Below are 11976 nucleotides of genomic sequence, written 5' to 3' on the forward strand. Positions count from 1 at the left end.
TTTTCCATTTTTGACTTCTGGATTTTTCGATGTGTCTACTTTTTACTTTCTCGATTTTTAAATTTTAGATTTTTCAGTTTTTCGATTTCTCGATAGTTCATTTCAGTTCTTCGATATTTCCGTTTTTCATGTTTTCGAATTTTTCAAATGTTTTGATTTCTTAATCCATCGATTTTCCGACTTCCCGGTTTAGATTTTCTGTTGTTCAATTGTCGTTTTTTCAATTTTTCATATTTGACATTTAGATTGTCAATTTTTCGATTTTTCAATTAATCGATGTTTTGATTTTCCCATTTCTTGACTTTCGAGGGTTTCGATATTCCTGTTCTTCAATTCTTTAATTTTTCGATTTTTCATTTTTTAGTTTTTTTAAGATTTCGATTTTTCGACTTCACTTTTTGGATTTTTCGATTGCTTTTTAGGTTATCAGTTTTTGGATATTTCAGTTTTCGAATTTTTCAGGTTTTCTTTCATTTTTCAGTTTTTCGATCTCAGTTTTGGGATTTTTCAATATTTCGATTCTTCGACTTTTCGCTTTTTGACTCCTGGATTTTTCGATGTGTCGATTATTTTACTTTTTCGATTTTTCAATTTTCGATTTTTTAATTTTAAAAATTTTAGATTTTTCGATTTGTCGATTTTTCAGTTCAGTTCTTCGATATCTGAATTTTTCAAGTTTTCGAATTTTTCAAATGTTTCGATTTCTTAATGTTTTGATTTTTCGACTTCCTAGTTTTAGATTTTCTATTTTTCAATTGTCATTTTGTCAAATTCTCGATTTTTCAATCAATCGATGTTTTGATTTTCCCATTTCTTGACCTTCGAGTGTTTCGATTTTCCTGTTCTTTAGTTCTTTAATTTTTTGATTTTTCAGGTTTTTGATTTTTCGATTTTTCGATTTTTTAAGGTTTCTATTTTTCGACTTCACTTTTTTGATTTCGATTTTTCAGTGTTTAGATATTTCAGTTTTAGGATTTTTCAATATTTCAATTCTTCGGCTTTTCTATTTTTGACTTCTGGATTTTTCGATGTATCTACCTTTTTACTTTTTCGATTTTTCAATTTTTGGATTTTTAAATTTTAGATTTTTCAATCTTTTGATATTTTAATTTTTCAATATTTCTTAATCTTTCGATTTTTCGACTTCCTGGTTTTAGATGTTCTGTTTTTCAATTTTTCGATTTGTTAATTTTTCATTCCCGATTTACCGAGATTTGATTGTTCAGGTGTTCGATTTATCAGTTTTTCAATTTTTTATTTTGGCCTATTTCGGTTTCTCAGTTTTTCCAGTTTTCCATTTTTTCGTTTTTTGATTTTTCCGCTTTTCCAATTTTTCAACTTTTAACGTTTTGTTTGTCGAATTCTCAATTTTTCGACTTCATCACTTTTCGATTTATCGTTTTTTTGATGTTTCAATCTCTCAAATTTTCAATTTTTCGAATTTTTAAGTTTTTGATTTCTCGATTTATCGAGATTTGGATTTTTAGATATTTTGATTGTCAATTTCTCAATTTATAAATTGTTCAATTTTTAACTTTTCGATTTTGGCCTATTTCGGTTTCTCAATTGTTCGACTTTTCGACTCCACGATTTCTTGATCTTTTGATTTTTCGATTTTCTGTTCTTCGATATTTCGATTTTTCAATGTTTCAGTTTTATGATTTTTTAAGGTTTCGATTTTTCGATTATTTTAATTTTTCATTTTTTTTCTCACTGTTAATATCATAACAGTGTATCGAAAACAACCACAAAAATTTTCACTAAAAACATTTAAAAACTCATAGAAAATAGAACAGTGTTTCCAAAACATTTTCTCGAAAGAAATCCATTGGGTTATTACGATTTCAACAATATTCTTAGTTTAAGACGTTTTGCTAGTATAAAACACAAATAAAGAATTAATTCTTAATTAAACAAAATATAGAAAATCATCTAAATTGTACCAAAAATATTCACTTCGACGTTATAAAAACCGACCGAACAACTATTTACCGCAGAAATTATAGTCCAAACCAACCAAATCGCTTCTGAACGCTTAGAGTCGACATTGGCCTGAGCGCGCTCTGGTCTGTAGATCAAACAAGTTCTCAGGCGACGAGTTGTAGTGAAACAAGTTTTTTTTATTGGCATGGACTATTTAAATTTGGCGCTTGAGGACTCCAATGTCAATAAGGGTGGTTTTGCAAAATCAGCGTGTATGTCGCATCTAAACTACTATTTAAATTATGTATAGTTGTTTTATAAAATTTGGATGGCAATATGGGATAACGTTTAAAAAAACACCAACAAGTCACAATTATATTAAATTCAATAATTTTTAAACAATTTCTCTACATAGTCCGGCAGATCTGTGACGTGAACTTGCTCTTTCAAGGTCGTGTCACGACTCCTCAGTTGGGCGATCCCAGTCTTAAGGGTGTTTTCATTAAGCAGCACATTGTAGGGTATTCCCGTTTGGTCGTATTGCCTCCACTGCGAATCCAGCGTGCTTTTATAACTCGAGGGCAGCAACAAACAAGAGACGTGGTTTTTCCGCAACTGCCGACATATATACAGTGCCAGATCTTTTAACTCATCCACTAGGGACTTTGCTGCAATGTTGGCAACAATGAAATAAGTCCGCATCACACAGCCACATTTGTTTGACAACACAAAATTAATCAAACAATTGTAAATGTAACTTACATCCAGAAGGAACGGAAAAGCTGATTTTGTAAGGCGCTAGTTTGCGATGTAATCGTAAGAGAGGTCGCGGATTGTCTTGAAAAATAGGCTCGTCATAGGCGTCACACAAGGTGTTGAGGAGCATCACAGAGGAGTATATTTTGCTGAAAACGCATTGTGCCTGAACTAACTTTTTTCCGTCTTTAATCTAAAATAAATTATAACTTGTGTGGCAACTAGTGTAGAGGGCGCTTCAAACTTAGACTCTAGAATCCATATTGACATTTACACCTACCTGTAACTGACTACTGGTAACCCCATCAACTTCATTAACCAACCCCAAACTTTCCACCAGCTGCTCACCCCATGGATACTTCGCCAAAATATCCACCCTCTGAGAATTACCGTCGCCATTTTTAATGTCCGTCAAAACATACCTAGCTGGAGAAGTAGAAAACTACAACAAAACAACGAAAAAATATTAACCCCCACGAAATCAAACTCAAATACTTTTCTCCACCACATTCGCCTCTCCCTTTGCCACTGATGAAAAAACTGCACCGCATTTGACGGATTCAGGAAAACCCAACACCGAAAAATCTCGTCGTGCTCAAAGTAGCTCAAAAAATCCACCCCGTCGTGCTCCTGCATCTTAAATTGTTCTTCCCACAGTCGCTTCTTCTGCGCGACTTGCGTGACCCCAAACGGCAATATGTTCAAAGACGCTTCTTTGGCAAAGTTGTAAGTGTCCGAAAGTCCGTTCTGACTAGGAAAAACCTGAATGTCTTTGTTAATGACGATACTGTTAAACCACTCCGTGCGTAAATTCTCCTGTAGGAGCGCCCCAACTGGTCCTAGTCTAAAAGTCTCTACATGCACAGTCGGATGGATGGTTTTGTGCAGAAAACCGCGTTTTTCACACAGGCTTATTATCTTGTTGAAGTTCATCATACAACAAATTTTCTCGGGCTTCCAGCGGGATGTTGCCAGGCGGGGCTACGAAATAGTCTTCTTCTGTGAGAGACGCGTTGCTTAGGACTTCAGCGCGGCAGTTTCCTTCGGTTACAGAGTCTTGGCGCGTACGTAGAGGTCTTAAATTGTACATACAACACAAGTGTTGTTACATTATTACCCGAATTACCTGTCTTCTAGGACTGTAATTAGCGGTTCTACATTCGTCGTGTCCACTTGCTGGATTTGATCAGCGAAAGCTATAGCTTCTTCTAGGGTTTCAATGCCTTGTTTGTTAGCACAGTCCACCAGAGATAGTCGTTCGAGGAGGGCTATCGTGTCTGCGTCAATTTTCGTTCTAGGGGGCAACTTTTTCGGGTCTATTTTGGATTTAACCGGTTCTTGAGGGACTAAAAATTTTTGGTTTTGTGCGGCTGCACTGGTCTCTGTTGCGGTTAAAGACGACTTCAGGCGATACAAGCGCAACGACTTTGTGAATCTCGGCAAAAAATTCATTTTCGTCCGAACTCAAAACTTGGTTTTTGAGTCGAATAGGTTAAAAACATGGTGAAGTGAGGTTAGGTTTTGTACCAACTTATAACGCTGAAAACGGAAACTCCCTATCTGTTTCAAAAAATTCGAGCCAAAACGGTAAGGTCCATTTATGGGTTTTCAACCAATCAAACTGGGGTAGTGTACAGTGCTGCCAATTCGAAGGAAAATCCCCTGAAGTCGGGGGGATATTTTTCTGATTGAGCCTCATCTGCCATCATTTTCCACACTGTTCTCTCGTACAAAAATAAGTATTTTACAATTACGCCACGTCCCATCATCAGAATTGAGACAGGGCGGGTGGGCGGGGCTTACATAGTGCCTTTTTTCTTAATATCTGTAATCTTCTTTTCACAAAAAGAAACGTAAAACTTGTTTAAAGTGGTAAATTTTTGTAGGGGTGTATCGATTTTATCATTAGGCTCCGCCCCTCGGGCTGACAACGAATAAAAAATTCATCAGGTTTGAGATCGAGACGGATGAGTGGGAATTCTTTTTTGGTTTTCTTTTTTAATTAATACATTTAGTTTTCTTTGTATAACAGGATTACTTGAGAACACGTTTCACAAGATAATTTCTCGTATGAAAACAAAGATTTTGCAATTAAGCTCCGCCCTCCTGGCTTAACGACGAATAAAAAATTCGTCACAATTGAGACAGGGTGGGTGGGCGGGGTTTATATTTCGCCTGTTTTCTTAATATACGTAGCCATCTTTTCATAACAAGAAACTTAAAACATGGTTAAGATCGTACATTTTTGCAAAGAAATATGGATTTTGCAATTATGGGGCGGAGCCTAATTGCAAAATCGATATTTCTTTATACAAACTTAGTATTTTGAACATGTTTTAAGTTTGATTTTATGAAAAGAAATCTACACATACCAAAACAAAAAGGTAAAATGTAAGCCCGCCCACCCGCCCTGTCTCAACTGTGATGATTTGTTTTATTCGTCATGAACTAAGGAGGCGGTGCTTAACTGCATTTTTTTTATTAAAAACATGTTTTTGAATGTTGTGTTCAAGGAATACTACGTATATTAAGAAAAAAAAATTGGGAAAACATGGATTTTGGAATAAAACTCCGCCCTCGATTTGACAACGAATAAAAAATTCACCACAATTGAGAACCAAATTTTTAGTTTTGTTTTTGTCTTAATATACATCATTTTCTTTGAACAACACGATTGCTTAATACTAAGTTTCACATGGTAAGTAATTTCTCTTAGAAAAATAAGGATTTTGCAATTAAACTCCGCCCCCCTGGCTTACGACGAATAACAAAAATTCATTACAATTGAGACAGAGTGGGTGGGTGGGGCTTATATTTTGTATTGGTTTTTAATATACGTAGTCTTTTCACAACAAAAACCTTAAGACATGTTTAAAGTGGTACATTTTTGTAGGTAAATATGGATTTTGGAATTAAACCCCGCCCCGCGATCTGATAGCGAATAAAAAATTCACCACAATTGAGAACCAAATTTTTAGTTTTATTTTTCTCTTAGTATACATCATTTTCTTTGAACAACACGATTACTAAGTTTCACATGGTAATTTCTCTTAGAAAAATAAGTATTTTGCAGTTAAACTCCGCCCCCCTGGCTTACGACGAATAAAAAAAATTAATTACAATTGGGACAGGGTGGGTGGGCGGGGCTAATATTTTGTCTTGTTTTTTAATATACGTAGACATCTTTTCACAACAAAAAACTTAAGATATGTTTAAAATAGTAAATTTTTGTAAACAAATATGGATTTTGCAAAAATTGTTTTTTTTTTATTGTGAAATCTTCTCGGGGGTTCCAACTGTATTGTTTAAAAATATAAAATCTTCTTAAGGGCCTTAAATATCTTTTTTTTAATGTAAAACCTTCTCGGGGGCCCAAATATCTTTTTTTTATGTGAGACCTTCTCGGGGGTCTCAACTGCCTTTTTTAAAAATGTAAAACCTTCTCGGGCGTTCCAACTGTCTTTTTTAAAAATATACTGCTAAAACCTTGTTAGGGGGGCCAAATATCTTTTTTTTTTAGTATGAAACCTTCTCAGGGGCCCAACTGTCTTTTTTAAAAATGTATTTTTTTTAAGAATTTGAAACCTTCTCGGGAGTTCCAGTGGTCTTTTTTAAAAATGTAAAACCTCCTCAGAGGCGCCAATTTTCTTTTTTTTTTTTTTTAATGTGAATCCTTCTCAGGGTCTCAAATATCCTTTTTTTAAGAACACGAAACCTTCTCGAGGACCCAAATATCTTTTTTTTTAATGTAAAACCTTCTCGGGGGTCCCAACTGTATTTTTTTAAAATGTGAAACCTTGTCGGGGGCCCCAAATGTTTTTTCTTGAAATATGAAACCTTCTCGGGTATCACAACTGGTTTTTTTAATGTAAAACCTTCTCAAGGGCCCAAATATCTTTTTTTTATGTGAGACGGTCTCGGGGGTCCCAAATGTTGTTTTTAAAAATGTAAAACCTTCTGGAGGGTCCCAATTGTCATTGTTAAAAATGTGAAACCTTCTCGGGACCCCCAAACGTCTTTTTTATAAGAAGATGAAACTTTGTTGAGGGTCCCAACTCTCCTTTTTTAAAAAAAGGTGAAGCCTTCTCGGGAGCAAAAAGTGTCTTTTTTTAAAAATGTAAAACATTCTCGGAGGCCCCAAATGTATTTTTTTAAGAATGTGAAACCTCCTCGAGAGTTCCAGTTGTCTTTTTTAAAAATGTAAAACCTCCCCAGGAGCGCCAATTTTCTTTTTTTTTTTTTATGTCAATCCTTCTCGGGGTCTCAAATATCCTTTTTTGAAGAATACGAAACCTTCTCGGGGACCCAACTGTCTATTTTAAAAATGTAAAACCTTCCCAGGGGCCCCAAATGTATTTTTTTTTTTAATGTAAAACCTTCTCGGGGGCCCCAAATGTATTTTTTTTTTAAGAATGTAGAACCTTCTCGGTGGTCCCAATTGTCTTTGTTAAAAATGTGAAACCTTCTCGGGGGTCCCAACTGTCTTTTTTAAAAATGTAAAACCTTCTCGAGGGTTCCAACTGTCTTTTTTCAAAATGTAAAACCTTCTCGGGGGTTCCAACTGTCTTTTTTCAAAATGTAAAACATTTTCGGAGGCCCCAAATGTATTTTTTTAAGAATGTGAAACCTCCTCGAGAGTTCCAATTGTCTTTTTTAAAAATGTAAAACCTCCCCAGGGGCGCCAATTTTCTTTCTTTTTTTTTAATGTGAATCCTTCTCGGGGTCTCAAATATCCTTTTTTGAAGAATACGAAACCTTCTCGGGGACCCAACTGTCTATTTTAAAAATGTAAAACCTTCCCAGGGGCCCCAAATGTATTTTTTTTAAATGTAGAACCTTCTCGGGGGCCCCAAATGTATTTTTTTTAAGAATGTAGAACCTTCTCGGTGGTCCCAATTGTCTTTGTTAAAAATGTGAAACCTTCTCGGGAGTCCCAACTGTCTTTTTTAAAAATGTAAAACCTTCTCGGGGGTTCCAACTGTCTTTTTTAAAAATGTAAAACCTTCTCGGGGGCGCCAAATGTTTTTTTTTATGTGAAACCTTCTCACGGGCCCCAAAAATATTTTTTTTTAATGTGAAACCTTCTCGGGGGTCTCAAAAATTGTTTTTTTTTTTTAATGTGAAACCTTCTCGGAGGCTCCAACTGTCTTTTTTAAAAATGTAAACCCTTCTCGGGGGTCCTAACTGTCTTTTTTAAAAATGTAAAACCTTCTCGGGGGTGCCAACTGTCTTTTTTAAAAATGTAAAACCTTCTCGGGGGCGCCAAATGTTTTTTTTTAATGTAAAACCTTCTCGCGGACCCCAAAAATATTTTTTTTTAATGTGAAACCTTCTCGGGGGCCCCAAATATCTTTTTTTTTTAATGTGAAACCTTGTCGGGGATCCCAACTGTTTTTTTTTTTAATGTAAAACCTTCTCGGAGGCCCAAACATCTTTTTTTTTAATGTGAAACCTTCTCGGGGGTCCCAAAAATAGTTTTTTTTTTTAATATGAAACCTTCTCGGGGGTTCCAACTGTCTTTTTTAAAAATATAAAACATTCTTAGGAGCCCCAAATATCTTTCTTAAAAATATAAAACCTTTTTAGGGGCTCCAAATATCTTTTTTTTTTAATGTGAAACCTTCTCAGGGGTCCCAACTGTCTTTTTTAAAAATGTAAAACCTCCTCAGGGGCGCCAATTTTCTTTTTTTTTTAATGTGAATCCTCCTCGGGGTCTCATATATCCTTTTTTGAAGAATACGAAACCTTCTCGGGGACCCAACTGTCTATTTTAAAAATGTAAAACCTTCTCGGGGGTCCCGAATGTATTTTTTTAACAATGTAAAAACCTTCTCGGGGTCCCGATTGTCTTTGTTAAGAATGTGAAACCTTCTCGGGGGTCTCAACTGTCGTTTTTAAAAATGTAAAACCTTCTCGGGGACGCCAAATATTTTTTTTTAATGTGAAACCTTCTCGGGGGCCCAACTGACTTTTTAAAAATGTAAAACCTTCTCGGAGGTCCCAACTGTCCTTTTTTAAAATGTAAAACCTTCTCCGAGGCACCAAATGTTTTTTTTTTTAATGTGAAACCTTCTCGGGGGTCCCAAAAATATTTTTTTTTAATGTGAAACCTTCTCGGGGGTCCCAAAAATCTTTTTTTTTTTTAATGTGAAATCTTCTCGGGGGTTCCAACTGTCTTTTTTAAAAATATAAAACATTCTTAGGAGCCCCAAATATCTTTCTTAAAAATTATAAAACCTTTTTAGGGTCCCCAAATATCTTTTTTTTTAATCTGAAACCTTCTCGGGGGTCCCAACTGTCTTTTTTAAAAATATAAAACCTTCTCGGGGGCCCCAAATATCTTTTTTTTTTAAGAATGTGAAACCATGTCGGGGGTCCCAAGTCTCCTTTTTTAAAAAAAGGCGAAATCTTCTCGGGGGCCCCAAGTGTCTTTTTTAATATCATTAAATCTTCTGGGGGCTCCCAGCTGTCTTTTTTTAAGAAGGTGAAACCTTTTTTTCTATTACATTTTTTTTTACTCCACAGAGGTTATCACGAAAAAGTAAAATTCGGCAAAATTAAATTTTATCAGTTTTCAGAGAAGCAGTATTGGTTGGACTGTACTTCAGATGCAATTTTTTCAATTAAGATAGGGCGGGTGGGCGGGCCTTATATTTTGTCTTTTTTCTAATATAAGTAGTCGTCTTTTCAGAACAAGAAACTTAAAACATGTTTAAAATCGTAAATTCTGGTAGACAAATAGGGATCTTGCAATTAAGCCCCGCCCCTCGATCTGACAACGAATGAAAAATTCATCACAATTGAGATAGGGTGGGTGGGCGGGGCTACATTTTGCCTTGATTTCTTAGTATGCGTAGACGTATTTCGACAAGTATCCTCTATTTTTCTTCTACAACCCCTTTAAATACGGTAAAAGTTGAACATCAAAGTTACTATCAACGGTGTTTATAAATCCCACTTTACTTTGCTTCGTTTTCTTGATTTCAAACAAATTTATGAGATGATTTGAGTACTAGATCTAATTATAAAAATGAAACCACAACTTTTTAGAAATTATTTGGATATGGAGAGATTTCACTGTGGATTTCAAAAGTGGTCGGTACCAACCCAGCAACACAAAATCCCTAAATTTAAAATGGAGCACAACTTTATTTACTGCAAACTCGTACTCAAATACTGTACAAACAACTGCGGAATTTGTCGGGTTTCTGGAGGGTGCATTTTACAATACGTTAAATACTGCCTTCTCAAAATCATCAGCTGCTGGACCGTCGCGTTTGAAATGTCCACCGACAAACCCGGAAACCCATCGACGTTGATCACCCCTTTTTGCCCCATGTTCTTGTTACGGATAAGCCCGTCCACTATCTTCTTCGTGACTTGATCCAAATCGTACAAAAAGTTGGTTGAATTTAAAGAGGGCTGCAACCAATTTGTAAATAAAAATATTACAGTGTAACAAGTTTTTACGTTTTGTGTGGACATGTTGGGTGGTGGCGGCGCCTCGTCAAACAACGCAGATCTAATCCCTTCCGTATTTAAATCTTGCTGGGGAAAAACCACAAAAAGCGGTGAATCCCAGCGGTTTTTCCTTTCCGGTTCTTCATACCGCATCACGAGAGCGTCAAAAGTGTCCCTGCTGTATTTTTCGCTTTCTGGAGTCCGATTTTCGTTGAAGGTCCACGCTTCGTCACGATTTATTTCCACGTGGAGGGTACATTGGGTGTTTTTGTTCGCTTTGGAGCCACAGTACAACTCATAGCGGAAACCTTTGATGTAGTTTAAGGCGTCCAAAATCACCACATTGTTCGGAGTCATCAATTTTAAAACTTCGGACTTGAGGAGGCCCCGAATGTGCTTCTCTTTCGACGAATCTACGATTAAAATTGTGGGTGAAACAATACAACGTTGTTTTTAGTTAATTACCTGAATAAAATTGATTTTTTTCAAAGTTCGCCTTCGTAATTTGCTCATTTTCGCTTACTACAAATACTTGTTTTTTATTTTTCTCAAAAAACTGTTTTAATTCGTTGGCCCTGGTGGTTTTTCCACTACTGGGTACCCCTGTTATCACGACCAGAGGCATTTTTTGACGAAAAAACTTTACGATAAGGTAAATTTTTTTGAGGTTAGGTGTAAACTGGTGGGGCTTATTTTTATGATAACTTGATAAAACGCGCACTCCGTGATTTCTAATCGAACAAGAAAGTCTGCAAAATGTTTGCTCGCCCGTTTTATCACCTAAAGGCGAGTATAAAGACCATTTTACGAAGTCTTTAATTTGTATTGTAGCACTCACTCCACTTGGGTGCCAGGAATTCCTCTAATTTTGTTCACGCCACGGTTCAGCATGGAATCGCAAATCTGGTCATGGACGATCACGACACACGGTAATTCTGCATAATTGTGTACGAAAACTTGCAACATAATCATCTTTGTAGTAACGCACTATCGATTAAAATGATGCAAGAACTTATTCAAAAAATCACGGAGTTTGAATCTGCGAATACAACAAGAGTCATAGTTTTGGGGTCCGCGAACAGCATATTCAGCACTGGTCACGACTTGAAAGAAATGTCCCCAGAGCGCAGTCCAGAAGAACACGCCAAAGTCTTCCAACTCGCCACGCAATTAATGTACAAAATAATCGATTCTCCAGTGCCCATAATAGCGAAAGTTGATGGAATAGCAGTGGCAGCCGGATGCCAACTTGTCGCCCAGTGTGACTTGGCCTTCTGTTCTAAAAAAAGTTCATTCTCAACACCTGGGTAAGATTTCACTTGTATGTTAGTGTCTATTAATGAAAAAATTATTGCAGAATTCATTTTGGTGTTTTCTGCTCAACCCCCGGAATAGCGCTGGCGCGCGTCGTCCCTAAAGCAACCGCCTTGAAGTTGCTCTATTCAGGAATCACGATTGGCGCCAAAGAAGCCGAAGAAAAAGGTTTGATCACCCAGATTTCCGAGAACAATTTGGATGAAGATGTTAAAGCAGTGTGTGATCAAATCGTGAAAAAAAGTCGCACCGTGGTGGAATTAGGCAAGCGATTTTACTACCAACAGGTGGACCTCAGTCTCAAAGAAGCCTACAAGATGGGGGCTCAAGTCATGGTGGACAACCTCAGCCTCGAAGACGGCAAAGAAGGGGTCAGAGCCTTCATCGAAAAGCGCAAACCGTCCTGGAAACACCGTTGATCTGTATTTTTTGTAAATTTTCAAAATAAACTACATATTTTTGCTAAATTTGTGTCAATGCGCGCGCAAATTCAAACCGTGTGTGACCATGAAAATCGTGATT

At 36.4% G+C, this 11976-nt stretch overlaps 4 protein-coding genes across 4 annotated transcripts; 1 reads left to right on the plus strand and 3 right to left on the minus strand.

Moving 5' to 3' along the window:
* Window positions 1-2284: 2284 nt before the first annotated feature.
* On the minus strand, window positions 2285-3615 carry LOC135131994 (DNA polymerase subunit gamma-2, mitochondrial). The gene is made up of 4 exons (XM_064059894.1): window positions 3175-3615; window positions 2960-3121; window positions 2686-2872; window positions 2285-2591 (listed from the first exon to the last, which is right to left on the minus strand). The coding sequence occupies exons 1-4, from the start codon at window positions 3613-3615 to the stop codon at window positions 2308-2310; spliced, it is 1074 nt and encodes a 357-aa protein (XP_063915964.1). The 3' UTR covers window positions 2285-2307.
* On the minus strand, window positions 3581-4222 carry LOC135131995 (glutamyl-tRNA(Gln) amidotransferase subunit C, mitochondrial). Its single transcript, XM_064059895.1, has 2 exons — window positions 3806-4222; window positions 3581-3755 (listed from the first exon to the last, which is right to left on the minus strand). The coding sequence occupies exons 1-2, from the start codon at window positions 4129-4131 to the stop codon at window positions 3581-3583; spliced, it is 501 nt and encodes a 166-aa protein (XP_063915965.1). The 5' UTR covers window positions 4132-4222.
* Window positions 4223-9808: 5586 nt separating this feature from the next.
* LOC135132601 (protein KTI12 homolog) lies at window positions 9809-10765 on the minus strand. Its single transcript, XM_064060743.1, has 3 exons — window positions 10606-10765; window positions 10150-10553; window positions 9809-10101 (listed from the first exon to the last, which is right to left on the minus strand). The coding sequence occupies exons 1-3, from the start codon at window positions 10763-10765 to the stop codon at window positions 9832-9834; spliced, it is 834 nt and encodes a 277-aa protein (XP_063916813.1). The 3' UTR covers window positions 9809-9831.
* A 68-nt stretch (window positions 10766-10833) lies between these two features.
* LOC135132602 (enoyl-CoA hydratase domain-containing protein 3, mitochondrial) lies at window positions 10834-11921 on the plus strand. Its single transcript, XM_064060744.1, has 4 exons — window positions 10834-10926; window positions 10972-11069; window positions 11121-11447; window positions 11498-11921. The coding sequence occupies exons 1-4, from the start codon at window positions 10897-10899 to the stop codon at window positions 11871-11873; spliced, it is 831 nt and encodes a 276-aa protein (XP_063916814.1). The 5' UTR covers window positions 10834-10896; the 3' UTR covers window positions 11874-11921.
* The last annotated feature ends 55 nt before the right edge of the window (window positions 11922-11976 follow it).

The sequence above is a fragment of the Zophobas morio genome, unplaced genomic scaffold (assembly GCF_036711695.1).
Source record: "Zophobas morio isolate AGI-343-1 ecotype UQ-CSIRO unplaced genomic scaffold, CSIRO_AGI_Zmor_V1 ptg000021l, whole genome shotgun sequence".
Lineage (NCBI taxonomy): Eukaryota > Metazoa > Arthropoda > Insecta > Coleoptera > Tenebrionidae > Zophobas > Zophobas morio.

What these genes read in the sequence shown, in the direction of transcription:
- LOC135132602 (XM_064060744.1), top strand. Translation starts at nt 10,897, where the DNA reads ATGTTTGCTCGCCCGTTTTATCACCTAAAG. An exon ending in GCCCGTTTTATCACCTAAAG is followed by an intron (nt 10,927 to 10,971) that starts GCGAGTATAAAG and finishes TTTGTATTGTAG; the next exon opens with CACTCACTCCACTTGGGTGC. An exon ending in ATGGACGATCACGACACACG is followed by an intron (nt 11,070 to 11,120) that starts GTAATTCTGCAT and finishes TCATCTTTGTAG; the next exon opens with TAACGCACTATCGATTAAAA.
- LOC135131995 (XM_064059895.1), bottom strand. Translation starts at nt 4,131, where the DNA reads ATGAATTTTTTGCCGAGATTCACAAAGTCGTTGCGCTTGTATCGCCTG. An exon ending in ATTACAGTCCTAGAAGACAG is followed by an intron (nt 3,756 to 3,805) that starts GTAATTCGGGTA and finishes GTACAATTTAAG; the next exon opens with ACCTCTACGTACGCGCCAAG.
- LOC135132601 (XM_064060743.1), bottom strand. Translation starts at nt 10,765, where the DNA reads ATGCCTCTGGTCGTGATAACAGGGGTACCCAGTAGTGGAAAAACCACC. An exon ending in AAAAAATCAATTTTATTCAG is followed by an intron (nt 10,554 to 10,605) that starts GTAATTAACTAA and finishes TTTTAATCGTAG; the next exon opens with ATTCGTCGAAAGAGAAGCAC. An exon ending in CCAACATGTCCACACAAAAC is followed by an intron (nt 10,102 to 10,149) that starts GTAAAAACTTGT and finishes AATTGGTTGCAG; the next exon opens with CCCTCTTTAAATTCAACCAA.
- LOC135131994 (XM_064059894.1), bottom strand. Translation starts at nt 3,615, where the DNA reads ATGATGAACTTCAACAAGATAATAAGCCTGTGTGAAAAACGCGGTTTT. An exon ending in GGCGAATGTGGTGGAGAAAA is followed by an intron (nt 3,122 to 3,174) that starts GTATTTGAGTTT and finishes GTTTTGTTGTAG; the next exon opens with TTTTCTACTTCTCCAGCTAG. An exon ending in CTTTTCCGTTCCTTCTGGAT is followed by an intron (nt 2,592 to 2,685) that starts GTAAGTTACATT and finishes CCAACATTGCAG; the next exon opens with CAAAGTCCCTAGTGGATGAG.